The following is a 21,547-nucleotide window of genomic DNA, read 5'->3' on the forward strand; positions in this document are numbered from 1 at the left end:
TTCAAAAAAGGCTGTTTTTAGGACCTGTTTTTAGGTCTAAAACTTACAGTGTGTTTTTTTATAGCACAATGATCACTAATATGTTAAAAGTCAACGCTATATTGAGCAGTGTCTCTGTGTTTTGACTAGTGTAAGGGAGCAGAGTGAAGCTGAGAGATGCTGAGTCAGCGGACAGAATCCCTCAGGAGTGTCTAAGGAGGACACATCTCTGGCGCCAGATGTGAGGAGGGGTGCTGGATACAGGATCCCTTAAATCATTATTTCCCAGATCAAGACTCACACACTAGGGGCAGGTGGGCAGGAGGAGGACAACAGAACACTAATGGTAGCATGTGATGAATAGCACAGAAGATAACAGCACTGCATTGAGCACTTCAGTGATGGTGTTTTTGTAGGCCCACTCCCCTAAGTTTGCATCACCCTGCTTTAATTGACACATTTTCACCAGTGGCAGCAAGTAAGCTTTGTGAGCAACAAAAGTTTATGATTCTTATTAGTGCTCGACCGATATGTGATTTTTGGCAGCCAATGCTGATATACTTTTTTAAAATTATTATCAATATTTAAGAAATTTGAAATCATTTGACAATGGATTAAAAAATAAATGTGTAAAAGAAACATACTTATACTTTAGATGACAGTATTTTACACAAATAAATAAATAAAATAAAAAAATTATAATAAATTGAATACAATTCTAATATAAAAAAATGAACACTGTAATCAACAGAGCACTCTGTATTCTGGGAAGTTTGTGTGCATTGGGAATCATATTTTTAAAATAAAGCCAGGGTAACCCTCATTTTACACAGCACACAGTGAAAATGACATGAATATGACAGTGGACAAATGCAGCATAATTTGAAATCATTGAGTTTAAAGTTTAAATCATTCAATTCAGACAGACTGACGTCACACAGACAACATGTGATCATGCTGATACACACTTCACAAGATCTCACAGCTGGATTCAACTGAGTTTGCAAGGTTTGTGAAATTAAATGTTCATTAGTCATTCAAAGATTTGTTTAAATGATTTATGCCGCGTTTCCACCGCAGGAACTTTACTCAGGAACTAGGGACTTTGGGCTGGTACTTGGTGTGTTTCCACCGCAGGAACCAGGAACTAAATAAAGTTCCGGGTAAAAAAATGCCCCTCAGAAAGTCCCTGCTGCGAGGTGGTACTTTTTCAAAGTTCCGGAACTTTCGGGGGCGGTACTTGGCCGCTAAACATCCTGATTGGTTGAGTTCACGCAGCATTGGTTGAGTTCAACCACCATTTATTCAGATCATTTTCAAAATATTACTGTTACTGTGTCATGAAATGCAATTTTAAAAGTATTTCAGGCGAAAATGTAGTTGTTAAAAACTCAAATCTGTTGTTTATTTATAAAGACAGGTCCTATTTAAAAATGTGTTTCGCCCAAACTCAGAGACGACCTTCTGATATGTGCCGCTGGCTTTGATGTCTCTTTAGTGGTTAAACATAAAATATAATTCGTTTTGGGTAAATCTAACAGCTTATCTTTGGTCTGTATTAAATTTATTTAAATGTTAAAATGAACTAAGTACATTTCTGCAGCTGTTTTTGTTTAAATGAAAACGAAAGGAGGCAGTGGTATTTGATATCCTATTTCGTTTTATTGTAAATATACAGAGAGGAAAATTGCAGTAGCCATTGCCAGCTGACTGAAGTTATCAAGTACACTGCTGTTTGCAGATTTACCGGATTTGTGTCATCACGGACATCACACTCCCGAGACGAATGCACAAAGTCCGCACTACCGAGGATGCAGGTCCAAAATCAGCGTACTATAGTATTGAGAAACGCGCACAAACCTACGTCACGAGTATATTTGCCTAATCTCTCCGGTACTGGAAACGCAGAAAGCAACAGGTATAGGGGGAAAAAAGTTCCTGGGAAAAATTTCCTGGTACAAATGTTCCGGGTAATTTCGGTGGAAACGCGGCAATAAATGCGTATTTGCTTAATGCTGATGGCAAACGAGAAAATATTATAATGTTTGCCTTTCTATTACCAATAGGCCTAATATAAAATAAATCGTTATAGTACCTTCTGTATAAATTAATTCCTTGGTTTAACCGTTCTATCTGATTATTAGACAGACTTATATCTGTATTAGACAGAACTGTTAACAACGACAAACAAGAGAGAGAGTGTGAGTACTGTAGGCTCAGGTGCTGTTGCTCTCAGTGGTGTCAAAATAAAAGTCCCGCCTCAAACACATCAAAACTAATCGGCAAATGCCGATATTTGAAAAATGCTAAATATCAGCCGATATATCGGTCAACCACTAATTCTTATGACATAAATTGTTTATTATGATAATAACAAATAAAGACAACGTTTATAAATTTGAAGCCTAAATGACATAAGTAAAAATTAACTATGCCACGGTCATGTGACTTCAACATCATAACCATTAAACTTCAACAACTCTGTCTTTATTTTAAAACAAATATTTCCCGAAAGCTTGATTTAGAATAGTTTGCAAGAGTATGATTATAAACACAACAATGCCTTGAAAGCGACTAGTTAGTATGAAGAAAAATTAGGGAGGTTGTGTAGGAATCTCTGTAGTCCCATTTAGACACTTGTTATCAGCTGCCTTTTTCAACATACAATGTAGGTATTACTGATGTATTTTATATTTTAGAATACATCTTGAAAATATCTTGATTTTGTGTTCGTCACTTATTTCAGAAATTTTACTAAAAACTCAATGACAAAAAAATAAATAAACCCTGTATCATCACTTAAGTCAGTGAATGAATCTGTCACCTCCTGACACTCAATTGAGTGATTCTGATCCTCATACACTTCTGCAGTGGTTAATATATACATTAGGATTGTGTGTAAAAGTGTAAAGGCCGTCAGCAGAAGTAATCTTGAAATACTACAGTCGAGAAGAGGAGCTAAGAGTCGATTCAGCACTATCCACATTCTTCCAGCCTGTGACACAATCCAAAACCTAAATATTCAATAATTGTGACATTCCATTACCAGTCTAAACCACAACTATTATTATCATCATCATCTGCAAGTGGTACCAATAACTCACTGGAAATGAATCTCGACCGACGCCAAGAAAAGAGGCAGTTGAAACAGTCGTCCAAGTGGAACTAAAATCACCCAAATATTTCAGGCTTACGACGACGCTGCCACATACCTAATGTGAAAAATAACAACCCAAAGCTCAAGCGCTCAGCTGCAGGATTCGGCACACTCTTCATTAGCATCAGACTAAACGTTGCAATGCAGTGAGGGAAAAGCTGGTAAGGAGGACAATGGCTTGGAAGTGCTGATCCAGCATACCTGGCAGTTCCTGGCTAGCACAACTTCAAAGCTCCCTGCTTCTCTTTGAAAGCCATTACGCCTAACCCCCTTGGCTTCGACAACAGCATACTTAACGGCTTCAGCATGTTTGGCACAGACCACTGGCCCCAAAATCTTGGATGTGGAGGAGGTGCTCAAAAAAGCCCCCAAACATTAAAGGCAGCAAAAAAGGGCTGAGCAGTATATCAAGAGATATTACGGTGCACTATTAAACAAGCATTCATTTGAGATTCTCCACAATGTGCAGGCCAAGTACGAGGTGAAGGATAACGGCAGAGGAATTCACTTCAGTTTTTGTGTAATTCGGTGCGTAGCACACAGTAGCCGGCGGAAAGTTCCAGCCAGATGCTTAACAAATGGGATGCCACGTTTTGACCAGGAATAAAATCTCCCGCTGCAAACAAAAGGCAACTGTTCTTCCCCAACGCTATTATGATTAATTGGCAATTAATCTCAGTGGAAAAGACTTTAGCAGGAGAGATGAATCCTTGTCTAACATCTTTTCCACCCTCCACCAATTTGCAGTCGATGTAATGGAAAAAGTCCTAATATTAGAGATGAGCTCCACTCATAAATATGAGCCCTGACATACTGAAGCAGAGCAGCAATAAAACAAATGCAGCCATCACAAAGAGAACGCTGGTATAAGTGACTGTCTGCTTTAGATATCAACATAAACCATACGCCGGCTACTCTTACAGATTCTATATAATGCCAGCGCTTTCTTTTGTGGAAATAAAAACATTTTAGAAAGGGGAAAAAGCCAGACATTCCAGGAATTCCCTGATAGTTCCATACATAAGGAAGGGCTGGACTGGAAAAACAGTGGGGGGAGATCAGGGCCAATGTGTCTGAGACATTGTCACTCGCATATCACTGTAAAAATACAGGAGAAACAGCGTGTACATAACCCTTCCACTGCGAGGCCTGGAGAAATGGCAGTCTCATGTGCGTTCATACTGCTGTGAGAGCAGAGCTCAGAAACTCTCATAATATATCACTTGTACTTGGGCCACAGAGGGGAATCTGGGAGACGCTCTTCTGTTTTTACCCTCATGACTTGGTCTACCACAGGATCAAACTCTCTGCCAAGCTTAACACGTATGTGCTCTCACACAGAGGGCAAGCAAAACAGTGGATGATTTCAGCAACGCTGCTCTAGAATGCACACTACAGATCACTGAGATAGTTTGGAATACTTCTGTAAACACAACGTTTCAACTAATTTTAGACTCTATGCTTTCTTCAAAGATTCTTCAGAGGCTGCTACTGGCCTGTAAGTTTTATCACCCCTGACCGATTTGGCCAACATCAGCTAAGCACCTATAAAAATCTACAAAGGTGATCACACCCAAAAAGTTTACAGAATGCTAATTCACCCTTTTACAGAGCACTCTGAACTCAGGGTCTTCTGCATCTTTGGGAGAAAAAAGAAAAACAGACCGACAATTGAATACCAGAGGAACACAGTGGCCTTTTCTAACTACACCATTTCTTTGTCTTACACTGTCGATATTGTATAAGCATATGAAGTACTAAAAATTCAATAAAGTTCAATAAATACACTAAAGCTGTTTATCTTTTGTCTTGATCACTTATTTATCACATTTCTTTGTTCTTTGATCACTTTTGGTTTCTTTGTTTAATAACATAAATCAATAAACTGCACATTATTTTATTCAGTCCCTCACAAATTGTTCAATTTCCCATTGTTAAGGCTTTAATTCACTTTAAACAACTAATCAGTGTGACTTAAGGCCTGTTTACACCAATGATGATAAATATAAAGATGACTATAAAGATACAGTCCATACCACATCTATAACGATAAAGGCACAGAGAAACAACATGATTGGAATCACTTTCAGAATTATTTCTTCCAGCTGATGAACGCTACAAACACTGACAGCCAATCAGAATCCATCCTGCTATCATGAGCTCAAGAATTTAAAGTGACATGTGCATGCGCTCATAATAAACAGACGATATTATTCGCTGATGTGGACGCTAATAACATCTTTATAGTTATGGTCCTTAGTGTGAACAGGGCTTTAGGGATGTAAATGGCATAAAGAGCATGTTAAGTTCAGCAAATTTGGTGCCAAAATGTCCTCTCTTTCAAAATGTTTATTTGGGTTGCACAATAAATTGCACGCGATGGTAAAGTGCATCTTGTCAGTAAAGCCGGTTCTGTAATCAGTAGTAAATCTCTATCACGTGCTTTCAGATGGAGCAGCATTTACTACACAGATCCGTATTTCACTGACAAGCTACTCAAAACTATTGCAGACGATATCATCGATATTATACATCAATATTATGAAATTGGGCTGCGATAATAAAGTTGTCTGCGTAGCTTCTCAATGAATTATGGCTCTATCTAGTAAACCCTGCTCCTTCTGAAAGCACATGAAAATACCACATTTAATAACATGTTTTTACACTAAACTCATTTCAAAACATCAGTCAAGTGTTTGAAGTAAATCCTTCTGTGAGATGATGTGGCTTCTTACACAGAATAAGGCACAGAACATATTTCATAGTATTCTATAGTATTCTATGATAAAGGCATTGCATTATTACATACTTTATTATAAGTGTATGATATATATTGTTGTAGTTGTGTGTTTATTAGTCATGTTGAATCAATAAAAGCAGTTAAATCTTCTGTTTATTCAGCTGCAGTGATAGGGATTTCCTGGATTTCTTCTGCAGGGTGTATTTTGAGTTTCTGTGCGAGAGCGCCCTCTGCCCTTCGGATGGAGATTTACTACTGATCACAGAACTGTGCTTCACTGACGAGATACGCGGAGCTTTTGACTAATTTCAATTGCATTTTGTCATTTATAAAATATAGTCAGCAGATAAGAGTTTAACTGAAATTAAAATTACTTTGTGCACTAAAAAAAAAATAAAAAAAATAAATAAATAAATATGCAGCAAACCTTCAGCCACACCATTGTAGGATCGGATTGATACCACATTTTTGACATTGATACATTATCAGAATCTAATACCTAGTATGTCAATAATAAATCAATAGCACAGATGATAAGTAGCCTAAAAGATAACAGTTTTATCAAGAACACTGGATGCAACTCTACAGTAACAGACAGCAGTAGGATTATTAGATGAATTAATAAAGTGAGGACACATAAGAGACAGAGTGCAGGTTTCTGGAAGTGTAGTGGTTTGAATCACATGTAACTTACCTTTCTTAATGTATTATAGTATTAATAACACTACTGCCTTCTGTAGAGCAGTTTTTGCTGAATTGAATTGAGTCCTTTTTTAATTGATAAACTTTGCAACATTGACACTGTTCCTCAACTATATGCATTGATACTATATTTTAAATTGTTCTCTGATGTACCCAGGGTATGTATGTGAAGTTTTATCTCAAAATACCACACAGAAGATTTTTTATAACTTGTTGAAGTGCCAAAACAATCTTATATTTGTGTTTGTCCCCTTTAAATGTAAATGAGCTGCTACTCCTGCCTCTCTGTTCAGATGAGTGCGGAGCTCAGTGTTGCCAAGTCTGATATTTTCCGGTGGGTTTAAGTAACTCCAATTATGTAATATTTAGCCCCTAAATCATCATTCTGGTAAATCACGATCATTCTGGTAGCATATGAAGGCAGCATTAGTGAAAACAGGCAGAGACAAAATTAGCTATACAGTGAGCAAAGACGATCTTTTGGAAAGCAAAACATGATGGGTGATGCTTTCTTTGCACAACTCCAGCGATGAACTGACCCTCGTCTGTGAGGCAGTCTGGTGTAAAATGTTAGCACAAATATATAGGACTTTTCAAGGGTTTTTTTCGGCACATTTTCTTTAAATGAAAGATAAAGTTAACCACCATGTCCTCTTTGGTGCTGACATTGTACCTCCAGCAGCTACAGCAAGAGAACAGTAATGACGGACCGCTGCTTCACACTCAGGGCGGGGTTTATGCTAATAGTGCAGCGAGTGTCACAAATGGGCGGGGCTTTTACCAACTGTCATCATAGAAGTGAGAAACCTAGAACTGCTCGTGTGGAGAAACTGTTTATGAATTATTGGGATAATAACAATGAGTGGCATTTTAACATTATAGGTTGGTTGTTTTCACACACTGCGGCCACACAACTGTGTTCAAACACCTTATAAAAGTGATTTTTCCATTTTGTACTTTTAAAACAACACTGAACGGAGCTGAGCTGAATAATGACACTACCGTGAGACTAGGCTGCACCGAAACAAATCACCTTACCTGAGGGTGTACTCACACTAGCCAGTTTGAACCGTGCCTGAGTGCGTTTGACCACCAAAGCGCGGTTCGTTTGACTAGTGTGAGTGCTCCGAATCGTGCCCGGGCGAGGCTCGATTAGCCGGCCCTGGCCCGCTTGGTAGAGGTGGGCCAGGGCACGGTTCAGTTGGACTCGGGCGCGGTTCGCATGCAGTGTGAGCGCTAATCGTGCCGGAGCACGGATAAGGACGCGTTGCGTCACGGTTTTGCGACGCTCAAAAACCAACATGGCAGGGAAAGGGTCGCTTTGGTCTACGGCAGAGGTGCAAAACGCATAAAAAACTAAAAACTGCAAAGTCCTTGCTGCACTTCAGCTGGTATCTTGCAAACATCCTCATACGAGCAGCACGATTACGTGAAAATGTTCGCGCCACTAAGGCGACACATCTGTTTAACAACAGGCTGTGGACCAAACAACACAAAATTATCCACAAAGAAAACAGAGCGATGCACTCCATTGTGTTTAGAGAGCGCCGCTCTTCCTGTTTATCCCGAAACCATCGCACCATAATGACGTAAGCGTGCTCCGGCACGAATGCTGAAACGCTATATGTGAGTGCAGGCCAGAGGGGGAGTGGGGAGGGGGGACAATCGTACTCGGGCCCGGTTCATGGCAACCGTGCCTAGTGTGAGTACACCCTGAATTCACTGAGATGTGAGCAACACGACAGAAATGGCCCAAAAGTCCAGACTGATCACAGTGTCTGTGGGTGTGAGTGCACAAACACTTACCCAGAGTTCCCAGCGGTCGTGTCTGTATGCATCGCTCTCACAGGTGCGTGCCGGACCCCAGGACCCAACGTGAGACCTCCTCTGCTGAAGAGCCCATTGGCCAGATTCAGATTCGTCAGCTGGTGGGAAAGAACAATCATCTATTCTTACAAAATGATCATACAATGATTCGTGATTCTTATAAAAACAGGTCTGTGTTTGTCTAAAACACTAGATATCCAGTGTTGGGGAAAGTTCATTTTAAAAGTAATGCATTACAATAAAAAAGTAACAAATGACATTACTTTTTAAGGAAAGTAATGTGTTATGTTACTTTTGCATTTGTTGCATTCAGCTGAGCTTAGTTGTTTAATGTAAAAAAGTCCTTTCACATAAAAATTTTTACATTTGTAATATTCCAGGCCTGAAAAACATAATAATTCCATTAAAAAAATCAAATTCTGGTCACACTCGGCTCTAAAATATGTGTTTGGCTAGAAATTGTTAATTTTTTATGTATACAAATTGACTAAAATAATTTAGTTACATTTAAGTCTATATAACTCTAATTAAAATCCCTTTGTAATACATTTTACATTTCCAGTAAATAAAATAAAAAATAAATAATCACTTTTTTTCATGATCAACTCTAAACTAGCCATAAATTAACTGGCTAGATATTGCTATTATTTTAGGCAAATGGATGGTCTATAATTCATTTTAAATGTAGATCTATATTAATTTTTGCATATATCACTTTAGCTGTCAGCTACATGTCTTCCCACGGATCACTCTTGAGCAGAATAAGCTGTAAAGTGGACCAGATTTTTTTGCAGTCATAATGTTTTCTATTAAAACCACTGTTGCCATGACACTAGTGCAAAATTAAGTGCAGATCCAGACTGACCTAAAACCCCACTGCCCTAGTTCGAGCCGCACATGAAAGGCCTTTATTTCTGGGCTGATGTGTTTGTTTGAGTGGCCTGTGGATGGTGTGCTGTGCTGTGGTCAGGCCGGGTGAACGGGAAATGTCAAGCATTCCTCAGAGGCAGGTGTTTAAATGAATGCAAGACCTCACTGAAGGAGTTCGCTTTGAAACATGGCCTGATCTGCCCTCCTGTCAGCAGATATGAAACAGCACATTATCTGAACATGTTTCTTGAGCTCTCAGATGTTTCTTACAGTAGTGAAGATCCAGATGAAAACTGATTGTGAAGTGTTTCATTGATCACTCGGTGTCTGCAGTGCAGAAAAACTACTGAGCTTGTGGTTTTGGGGAATTCTTACTGTAACCCAATGCTTAATTTTCCACCTGGCATTCTCATGAATAGAGTTCAAATGGTGTTGCAATATGTTTTTGTTCTGCATACATTCCAGTAAAGGGAAAAAACAGCATGTTCCTTTGGGGAGAGGATGATTACAGTTTCTAAGTCTGGACTCAGACTTTATACTTACACTTATCAGTGTGGATGCTGGTGTTTCAACATTATATTTGTCCACTTGTACTCGTTCGGTCTCTCTGGCCTCTGACTCATGTAGTCATGTTGTGTTCATGTATATTGTGCTTGTTTGGTTTCTTTTGTTCAACTGATATTTTCTTCTATCATTAATATATAACAATATATTATCATTAATATAAATATAATTCATCTTTGTTGTCTTTGTAAACATTTCAAGTAGGGCTGGATAATTAACTGAAGTAAAACTGAACTCGCATCATTAGTGTGATTATCAAATAACAAATCAAGCACAGCGTGAAGCGCAGCGCTGTGTTCATTAACACGTGAGCAGCTCATGATCCACCAGTGTTTGTTAGCATCTCAGTGACTCGATTCACAATAAATAAACCATGTGAGCTCCAACAACATCTGCTCTGAGTCTGAGATGCTTTAGGGTGCCTTTGGGAATGAAACATGCACCAACCATCTTCACAAACTTTTAGTGAGAAACATTTATCAACAAAAGAAAAGCTTTCAGGACTCTGCAAAAGCTTGACTGTTTTTACTACATCATTATTATATTATTTTTCATAAATACGGTTTTATTTTTATTTTACAGCGAAATATTAATATCTTATTTTGTTTAATATTCACATTTAGTGATAATGATATTCATAATAAAAATGATAAGAGTATTTACATTGATATTTTAATATCGATATACGATCCCCCAAATCATTGCATCTCTATTCTTAAGGCATATTTTGGCGTCTCCTTACCTCAAGTAGTCTAAAACTGTCTAAAAGAATTGTAAAACTATGAGGTTATTCCATTAATAATGATTAGTATGCATGGTGAATGAATTACTGTATGCCCTCACTCTCCTGGACAGAAGGAACCGCAGCAGAAAGAGCTTGAAGCAATGTGAAGATTGCAGTGTTGAACTACATCTATATTTGGAGCTAAATGGTGCGAGGTGAACAATAATGTTATGTTGGGTTATGATGAGGGTTTGTGCTAATGATCCGTGCTGAGGCTGAAAAGTTCTTTATGAAAGCCTACGTGTGGGCGACTGGCAGAGGTCACGAGAGACGAAACCACCTGAGGCTTCTCAGACTGTACTTCCCCTCTATAATTTAAAGCATTTCCTTCTATAATTATCACTACGGTCACTTTTCTTGCCTTTTTCATACCTCGGACTGTCATTATAAAGTCAGAACAATGCTATTGTCAACCTGCTCTTTTTCTAGAAGAAAAGGCTCCAATTGCTAGATTTTCACTCATTTAAGCAGCAGTTACCGGAATGAGGTGTTTAAAATGACTGCTGGAGACGCCAGATTTCCACAGAAAAGAATGCAAGGCTGAAAACGCCAACCATTTCTGGCACTTCATTAAACTATTCCCACAAAATTACATCTAAATCAGGAAATGTTACTGCCAATTAACAGAATGTTCCACTGCCTTTAAAATGATAATGCAAAACATCATAACCAGAGTCCGTCTCTTATACAGAACAGAGGTGGTACCATTATATATTTTTGTGAAGCGTCATGTAGTTCCAGACATTTGATTTAGCCAGAAAACACAATTTCAGTCTGATGGTGTATTTGTTCAAGCGATTAAGCTGTAGGCCGAGAGGGAAAGACGTGACACGAGTGAACTCACAGTAAACTAAAGTAAACACCTTCTAGAGTTACAGCGTTCAGTAACATGAGTGTCAGGGAATCTGTGTGGTCCGTCTCATCTCAAACACTTCAGGTATTCAGCAACAGAACGGATCCCACCCCTGCACTTGGTGCCAATCCCTAACATTCTTTTATTTATAAGAATCAATTACTGCGAGGGAAACGGGCTGCTTGTTAAACCTGAACAGAGAGCGTCTGATAATGAGACCACACAGAGAGTGTATCGCGCTCCTCACAGACTCCAGCTTCATGCTGTGTGCTCCGGCGGATGCATGAGAGACAGCTACTGAGAGCTCTTCAGTCAACCTATCTGCCTCTACAGTAAACACTTGAGGCAAACCTATGACAATGATGTACTGCAACAGCGTCTTTGAAGCCCAGTGACGTGAACAAACTCACTCTCAAACTACTTAAATATTTGTGTATTTTGTTTTAGATTTCTTCATCACATGATTCACAGGACTAAAGCCGTTAAACCATTTTTTAACCTTTGTCTTTTTGTCTTCAAATCAATCTTTGTAATGCTGTGTTTTACCTGGTTTGGTTTGGTTCATGGCTTGTAAACAGAGACATGAAAAATGATGGGAAAAGTGAATGGGAAAAAATAGTTTCAGAAAGGCTGGTCACTGTTGTACTTGGAAATGTTCTCTTATCAAATGCAATTATTCATGAAATTTAAAAATAAACCAAACACTCGCTAAATGCCAGCTACCCAAATTAATCTCGAAAGATGATTCCCTGCCCCTGTGTTCATTAAGATTTGTAAAATATTTTAAAGAAATGTAAAAAAAAAAAAAATTGTTTACCAAGGCTTCATCTATTTGAACAAAAATACAGTAAAAACACTAATATTGTGAAATATCCTTACAGTTTAAAAACAGCTGGATATATGAAGATTTAATTTGCAAAAACAGATACTTTTTTAAAATAAAGAAACAGCTAACTAATTAAACACCAATGATAACATAATTAAAAAAACATGATTTTTGAAAATAAAAAATACAGAGTTATCTGTTTTTGCAAATAAACTTCATATGTTAAAGTGTAATTCATTCATGTGACATAAAGCTGTATTTTCAGCACCATTCCTCCAGTCTTCAGTGTCACATGATCTTCAGAAATCAGATTACCGTATTTTCCGGACTATAAGTCACACTTTTTTTTCATAGTTTGGCTGGTCCTGAGACTTAGTCAGGTGCGACTTATTTATCAAAATAAATTTGACATGAACCAAGAGAAATGAACTAACAGAAAACGTTACCGTCTACAGTCGCGAGAGGGTGTAGACGGTAATGTTTTCTCTTGGTTCTAAATAAATGTCACTTATAGTCCAGTGCGACTTATATGTTTTTTTTCCCAATCATGACGTATTTTTGGACTGATGCGACTTATACTCAGGTGCGACTTATAGTCCGAAAAATACGGTAATGATGATTTACTCAACAAACGTTTCTGGTTATTATCAATGTTAAAAACAGTAATATTTTTGTAGAAACTGTCCTACATTTTATTTTTCAGGATTCACAGATGAATAGAAAGTTCAAAAGAACAGCATTTATTTGAAATATAAATCTTTTGCATGATCTGAATATGAATTTGTTCTTACTAATTAAACGTACAAACTTCCTTTCTTAAAACATCTGACAGACGCTGTTAAATGTCTAGCTCAGACAGTCCAAATGAAGAGAGTTCAGGCTGTGATGCTGTGTGTGATGTGTAAGTGGTGACTCACGTGTTGTGTGAGGAGGCTGATGTGGCTGGACGTGCTGTACTGACGAGCCGCCTGTTTCTCCACTAGTTTGCGCAGAGCAGACACGATGGCCAGCTGGTTGGACTGAGCCTGGGCCGACAGAGGGTCCGTCTCTTTCAGCAAACCAGCAGATCCAGGTCTGGACTTACTCAGACTGGGCCTCTGACTGACTGTGAAGCAGAGCAGAGACAAACGGGAAATAAACCTAATCTTTTAAAAGGTTATCAGTTTAAAGTAGTCAGATTACCGTGTCCTGCGGAGGACGGCCGTACTGATCTCTGGACGGCTCTGGGTAGGACACCGGTGGGATGGACCGGTCGAGGTGTTGCAGCAGTAGATTGGCTGCGTGCGGAGGCCCAGGTGACACACACAGACGAGCTGCTGGCCAGTGGATGTGGCGGCGGCTGGACGTACGGTGGCGGGAGGCAGTGCTGTAAGACGATGTGTTCACACTCCAGAGCTGCAGCGTTCGGATGATCACTGGCTGATTTACACACAGCTCTCTTGTTTCTGACAGCAGAGGTGTGAGTCTTGTTTGGTATATCTCTTGATTCGGTCTCTGCCGCAGCCGAAGGATCGGGTAGCACTTCAATAACGGCGCAGTCTCCACTTTGGCTTTTCCTCTGGATGTGTCCATTTGGTAATGAGTTGCATTTGGTTTTGTTACCATGTTTAGTTGCACTACAGGTTTCTGTGCTTTGGGTTAATTTACTTTGGCCCTGGTTTCCGGTTTGAGCTGCAGTACTGTCTTTGAGTTGGATCTCTGCGTTATCTAAACCATCAGAGGCGTCCGTGTTGATGCACGCAGCTGCTTCAAGAAAGAGCAAATACATGAGTTCGCTATTATCAGGAAATTATTACAGTACATCCTAAAAAAGACTAACTTCTTTCTGTGTGGGACACAAATTGCCATAGCAGACTCAAATCTATCAACAACATCAACCAAAATTGATCAATTTAGCAAAAACAAAGAAAAAAAACATATGATTAATACTAATAAATAAATAGATTGAAACGATCCTGATCACCCTTTTAAGGTATATTTCAAAATCATGACTGGCTTTACACTGGCTTCTTTTTATAAGATTTTAACATTTTATGAGGCATCGTGTCATATCACTGCACTATTTATTATCATTTAAGCAATCATCAAACACTTTCACAAAGTTAGAATATGTTTAACTATGTTATGTTGGTATAAAGGTCACAATAACAATAGGATTCTGTTTACTTTCATTTATATTTCATGTTCTGAAAAAAAATAGAAATAATGTTTTAACAGAAATTGCTAAATTTCACAAACAATTAGAAAGAAACAAGTTTGTAAAGTGTGAATGCTGGAATCTGGAGATGCAAGCTTAAGTGAAGGTGTTTCGTCTGCCGTGCATCAACAATCAATCACGTTTGGAGAAATCTGACCTGCAGATTAACACAGCCCTGATGTGTTCCACCAACAGAGCGTCTAAACCTCAAAGACTCTTCCAAATTGTTATGAAAGTCTTTCCTTTTTTACGAAACGCCACAAAAGAACCATATAACAGCAGTACATATGCATCTGATTCTTCTGCAGGACACAAAGAATCATAAACTAACCCTTTAATAAAGCAAAACTTTCAGATTCGTTCTGTTACATATAATAATAAAAAAAAACTCTGTCTAAAATACTGAAATTATAAGGAGAGTTTACCCAATTTGAGTCACATCGTTCCAAACCCACAAGACTTTGGTAAAACTTCAAAACACAAATGAAGATATTTGTACTAATGAAACCTGAGAGACTTCTGTCCCTCCAATGAAATTTAGTGTAACCAAAACTTAAAAGATCCAAAAAGTCATAAAAATATCTTCATTTGGGTCTCGTTTTATGGGTTTGGAATGACATGGAGAAGAGTAAATGATAACAGACTTTTCATTTTTGGGTGAACTATTCCTGTCAGGCCAGCATCTGTTATTGAAACACTTTTATGACGTGTGCTGTGTCATATTTCATGCGCGGCTGATGAGATGGTGAATAAAACATGAGGAAATCTCACTCTCTCTGTTGTCATCGCTGTTCCTCTGGACTCCGCTGCTGTCACACTTTGTGCCCAGAAACACACTGGCAGACTTGTTCTTCTGCGTGTAGAACGTAAGGACTTCCTCCAAGTCACTTTCACTGGAACAACAAGCAAAATGACCACTGAAAAACATGGCCACTGCATTTGTCCTAGTAAAGCCATGTGCTCTAGATGCATCCCACCGACCTGGCCTCCAGAATAAACTCCTGGAAAACATTGGAGTTGATGCAGCGATCCTCATCCGGAATCTGCTCCAAACTCTCCACCATTTGCTTGGTTTCCTGTGGGTCATTTAAAAAAGTTGACTTAAAGAGGTCATGCATTGCATTTCATTTCTTTTATATTGATCCCTGGAGTCCACTTTTAATGTTACAAACACTGTCATAATTAACTAACTGAAGACTAACTTACTGATGACTAAGAACACCTAAGCAATCATTTAGCAGCATCCTAGATACTATCCAAAACACTGTAGCAATGACAGCAAGGCATTTCTAATAGTTTTCAAACTACTCGAGGCTTATATAACCATAAAACCTCTGCCAAAATGCCAAAGCAAACTGAACAGGGCCTATAAAAGCTTCAAATGAACCTTCAAACTATTTCAGCTTTGGTCAAGCCAGCATACTCAAAGTAGTTTGTACTGATGAATTGCTGTTTGCTAGTTTTTACTTCTTACTTGATTGTATTCATTATCGGCCTGCTGATCCACAAACCTGGTTATAGAGCTGTATGAAGTTCCCGAGCTGATGGGAGAGGATGCGCTGGCGGTCTGACAGACACAGCAGACGGCTGGGTTCCTCCAGACACATGTCCTGACGCAGGTTACTGCTGGCTCTCTTCAGGAAGCGAACCACCAGCTCCTACAGAATCAACAGCACCCATCCCACACAGTCTTTAGCACTCACGTTAATAGAGTAGCTATAAAACAGACATATTAGACCAGCAGCAAAGGTGCACAGACGTTCAACGTTTTCAAACCTCAAATGTTTACGTGTGTGATATACAACTGTGTGCTGCTATTTTGAAGCATACATTTGGATTTATGCATTTAGCAGAGCTTTAGTCAAATTACAAAATTACAAAAACATTTTTATTTGCTTATTAATTATTTGTAAAAAAAAATTGACCATTTTGAAATAAAGAAACGTAGAAACGTTATGGATTCATGCATGTTTATTGAATAAGCATGAACTGATAAAATGTATGGTTTTAATGCAGTAAAAAATCTGTTAAATGAATACTATAAGTGTAAATACCCTCGGAGGGTACTTGAGAAACTGATATCAAAAATGCATTATTTTATTTTGGGTCTGAGCAGCTGCGTTTAACCATGAAATGTAATAATCATAGAAATCAATACTCAGGCAAAATGCATATGCACATTCCACAACATATCAAAGTGTTGGTACTTTGCTTGCATATTCATGACTCTAAATGAAAAAGAGTCACAAAATATCAAGAAAAACATCATAGGGTATCCAGCATTTCCAAAAACCCAACAATCAGTGTGATTCAAATTGACCCACAACATTAAATGATGGCATTTATGGGGTGAACTAACTTTTTTTATATCATTTTTAGAGACTTATATTTGTCAGATACTATGTGAAGCAGATATTTCAATAAAACCAGACATGGTTTACCATCTGATCGTGCTCCTTCTGTGTCCAGGCCGGGCCCATGTTGGCTCTGCTCTCAGCCAGCAGGCGCAGCTGCACACGGTGCAGGTAAGAGGAGAAGGCCATGCGTGCTTGAACTTTACTGCAGGAGGGAGGGAAAAGCCATTAAATAAGAGAACAGAAAAGAGCAGAAGAAACTAAGAAAGGGCAAAATAAAACCTATTTCCAGTTTATTATGCAGAGGCAACTAAAATTAAGCCTTTTGTAAGTTGATCCCTTTGATAATATAAAACTGTTTGACCAGTATCAGATTATCAGATATTATGTTTTTTTTATTTTTTTTTTACAAAGTTTCAATTATACACTTCAGCTTTAATTTATCCATCTTGTTAACCTGCTTCATGTTTTTTTGGCACCAATTTGAAGGATTGAGTGCAAATTAGAGCATTCTGGGAAATTAAGTGTTTATTCACTTACAATTAAATTGATGAAGCTTAATGACATAAATGTTTATGTGCATACATTTATTCCAACATGTTTATAGGTCAGAAATACATGAAAAAATAAAATAAAAAAATCCTTACACCTACACTTAAAGCAGTTATATAAATGTATCTGTAGGAATTAATTGGAGTGAAATTTCAACCTTCAAAGATTTTTGGCTGAAAACACCATTTTATATTATACACAATAAAACACTTTTACTCTGTAAAGTTTGTGTTTGCATGACATAAGCTGTTATGTAATCATAATCTGTATATATAAAAGTTCTAAATCAGTATTTTTTTTTCTTTTTAGATTAGATTTACATTTTAAAGTATAATGTATATTAAAGTATATTAAAATAGAACATTTTTCTTTTAAATGGTTATAACACTTTACAATATTACTGTTTTAATGTTTTTTCTGTTTTAAAAAATGTAGCCTTGATAAGCATAAGAGACTACTTTAAAAATAATAATATTTTTTTTAAAACTTACTGATCCCAAAATTTTGAACGGTAGTGTAAGCATGTGCCAAAATTAAGCATTACACTGATCAACACTATAATTTTCATAATACACTTGACAAAACATTATCAGAACTTATATGTTATTTTGGTGTAATCAGAAAAATGCATCATAATTCAAATCAGTAATCCAAACTAAATATTCCTACATTTCATTGGCTCTGTACTTGTATTCTTCACAATGACGTCTAGTTACGTATGGTAACCCTCGTTCAAGGGGCCAAGGGGAGCCTCAATCAGGGAGTATCACTGGTAATGGGTCGATTGCGACGAAGCAAACAAGTCCACCTGTGCCTGGCCAAACCAACTCCAAATCAGCTGAACCATTTGGGGGTGAAGCCTCCACTCGCCCCTGAGCGAGTCCTGTAGCAAGTGGAGATCAGCTACATGACTGAGGTCGCCCAAGATAAGGGTGGCATGCAGAGACCTAAGTATGTGTTGGCTCCAAAGTAAGAGATGGCTAGCGAGTTGTGCTATGCGATGGATGTGAACACCAACCTGGTGGTTGATAAAGAGATGTCCTTCCAAGAACTTAAGTTAATGCGACACAACGGTGTGATGTTCACACGTTGTGAGACGTGCTCATCTCGGGACTCGGGTACCAAGGCCAGTGCTGAAGTGATCTCATATGCATCAGCCCCAGTGGCGTGACCGCAGCTGAGGATGCCATATGCCCCAGTAGCATCTGAAAGTTTTAGAGAGGGACCGCTGTTCTCTACTTAAGAGCCCTCAAGCATTTTAGCACCAACTTAGCATGATCCTGAGAAAGGCGTGCAGCCATTGTAACCAAGTCCAATTCTACACCGAAAAAAAGAGACACTCTGCACAGGGGAGAGTTTTCTCTTTTGCCAGTTGACCCAATTTCAGGCTAGGTGAACGAGGACCATGTCCCTGTGTGCACAAACCAATTCTCGTGAGTGAGCTAGGATCAGCCATTTGTCAAGGTAATTGAGAATGTGAATGCCCACTTCCCTGAGAGTGGCAAGGGCAGTCTCCATGATCTTTGTAAAGACACAAGCAAACAGGGATAGCCCGAAAGGCAGAACTGTGTACTGATATGCCCATCCTTTGAAAGCAAACCAAAGAAATGGCCTGTGCCTTGGTAGGATTGAGAGATGAAAGTACACATCCTTCAGGTCTACTGTCACAAACCAATCCTGATCTCTGAAACATGTTAATATGTGCTTGAGGGTTAACATTCTGAATGGAATCTTGTGAAGGGCCCGGTTCAGAGTCCTCAAATCCAGGATTGGTCTGAGCCTCCCGCCCATTTTGGGTATGAAGAAGTATGGGCTGTAAAACCTTTCGGGCTATCCCTGTCCCTGTTTGCTTGTGTCTTTATGAAGATCTACTTTATATCGGCCAGAGGGACAGGCTCAATTGCACCCTTCTCAAGAAGGTTTACAACCTCCACCCGAAGAATAGCCACATTCTCATCCTGACTGAGGTAAACAGAATCCCCCTGAACTTGGGAGGCGCCTGGTGAACTGAATTGCATAGCCGAGCCGAATGGTTCTGAGGAGCCTTCGGGAGGGATTGGAGAGGCTTAACCAAGCATCCAGATACCCTGCCAATGGTCTCAAATTTGCCACATGTGCCACCGACAGATGAGGGAACATGAAACCACCAGCATGCATCATGTTCACTAAGTTTTAGACCCTTTGTTTCTGAACGTGAGGTGACAGAGTGTGTGTGACCATACTGGTTAGGATGCATGGCCATCGCAAATGGGAGGGCCAAAAATACTGTGTGTGTGACCCAGAGAAGAAGGAAATTGCTCTTTTATTGAACAGGTGGTGGCTATCTGCCAGGTATGGCAGACAACCATAGAGGAGCCGAATCCACCTACTGTCCCCCCGTCGGAAGTGGATCCATGCTTGCCAGATGGTCCCTCCTCCAGCCTGAGCCTGAACCCAAGCAGCAAGCACAACATGCCAATGGGTAATACCTCGCAAGTGGAGCACAAATAATCCACAAGTGCTGCCTCAGCATGAGCATGGCCCAAACACTGAATACAACATTCCTGCAGGTCATCTTTCGAGACTTGTCCAACCACAACCAGAAACACACGGACAGAAAGGCATGATGAAACACACAATTCTGCCATGTAGCTCTTTCAGAGAAACTGTAGTCTTTTTAGAGGAAATTAGCTTTTCTAGAGATCGCTGTTAAAGCACACAGGGGTACTCTCATGACACTTATCCATTTATGAGTAAGAAGAGACCGCTGACCATGCCTTAGATCCAACAAAAAGGTATCAAGAGGTGAATGATCTCAACTTCTCCGTGAGAGATGCTGCATTTAGCACTGAAAAACCGAACCAGTAAGCAGATGCCATGCTGGCCTTTTATACCCGGATGTCTGGGCGTGGCCAGCTATGCAAATACTGCAGACCCAGTTTCATTGGCCTTTTCTCAAAGATGTCAGAAGTGTCTTGGCTCTCAAGAACAACTCCTAGTTTTGTACACTTGACACAACGTCGGAATGAAAGACAGAAAGGGAACATAAAATTATAATTAAATTCTGCATCCTGTTTGCTGCCTCAATTCAAACTGGATGTGAATCAATGGCATTCCCAATAACTCTGAATGGTGCACAGCCCAGGTAAACACTGGCACCATAACAAACACACACAAAAAGGCTTTTAAGAACACAAATTGTGCATATATAGTCATGGCAGGTTGTTTCAGCGGACAGATGATCACCGCTACCACCTGCAGTACGTGTTACTGCAAACATAACAACATTTGAGGCAGATCTGAGGGTAAGAAATGCCCTCCACACTGCTCCAACAACCATGAGCTATTTACATGCTCTGAATGATGAGGAGATAAGCAAGAATAAGTACGACGAAACAGAAAAGAAATGTTTCGGAAAAAGCAGTCACACAAAAACAAAGATATACTGTACTATAACGGACCCGGTCCCTTCCTGGCCCTGGCAGGCGCAAAGGAATTTCTACAAACTCAGACATGTCATTATAATTCCTTGCTCAAATTACAATTCAGCCTCTTGGACTGCGAGTGCAGAGAAAATTGGAATCTTTATTGCACTTTGGACAGGAGTATGTAATATTCATTAATGTCAGCATATAAAAAGAGCAGGTCTAAATATTTTTGTAGGGCTATTGCATAACGTGCAGGGGGAGGGAATATGTTTCAACAGCTTCCAGGACGCCTGCAAAATGTTAAACAAAGGAAAGACAGTCTGACTCCAGCAATTAAGCGCCCAATAAGAGCGAGCTGTTCTACACCGAGGTCAGGGCTGAAGTGCCGATTAACCAGCGCAGGAGGAATCTGCTTCCTGTGTGAATGAGACTGTGAGAGTAGCTATGAAAACATGTGAAGGCGCTGGATGAAAAGGACACCACGGCGCTGCTAGAGTCTCAGACTCTCTCAATCCCCAAGCCTCTTTAAACCCTTTAAACTCTTTAAATCGCCGGGAACACATGATAAGTAAAAATTGATAGCCTGAATGTACTATAAGTCACTTTGGAAAAAAGCGTCTACTAAATGCATACATTTAATTTAATTTAATTTAATTTAATTTAATTTAAACAGATCCAAGTGTGTGTATGTGTGTGTGTGTGTGTGTGTGTATATGTGCGTGTGTGTGTGTGTGT

At 39.2% G+C, this 21,547-nt stretch overlaps 1 protein-coding gene across 2 annotated transcripts in view; it reads right to left on the minus strand.

Moving 5' to 3' along the window:
• Window positions 1-21,547, minus strand: part of LOC113116938 (tubulin tyrosine ligase-like family, member 5) — a 102,564-nt gene that overhangs the window by 20,859 nt on the left and 60,158 nt on the right. The window contains exons 21-27 of one of the 2 annotated variants that reach the window (XM_026285245.1): window positions 16,941-17,058; window positions 16,011-16,157; window positions 15,481-15,575; window positions 15,271-15,392; window positions 13,485-14,048; window positions 13,220-13,407; window positions 8,385-8,503 (exon numbers count right to left, since the gene is read on the minus strand). In XM_026285245.1, coding sequence (XP_026141030.1) covers window positions 8,385-8,503; window positions 13,220-13,407; window positions 13,485-14,048; window positions 15,271-15,392; window positions 15,481-15,575; window positions 16,011-16,157; window positions 16,941-17,058 — 1,353 coding nt within the window. The remainder of the gene's footprint in view (window positions 1-8,384; window positions 8,504-13,219; window positions 13,408-13,484; window positions 14,049-15,270; window positions 15,393-15,480; window positions 15,576-16,010; window positions 16,158-16,940; window positions 17,059-21,547) is intronic. The other variant, XM_026285246.1, reaches the window with a different exon arrangement.

The sequence above is a fragment of the Carassius auratus genome, chromosome 17 (assembly GCF_003368295.1).
Source record: "Carassius auratus strain Wakin chromosome 17, ASM336829v1, whole genome shotgun sequence".
NCBI classification, from domain to species: domain Eukaryota; kingdom Metazoa; phylum Chordata; class Actinopteri; order Cypriniformes; family Cyprinidae; genus Carassius; species Carassius auratus.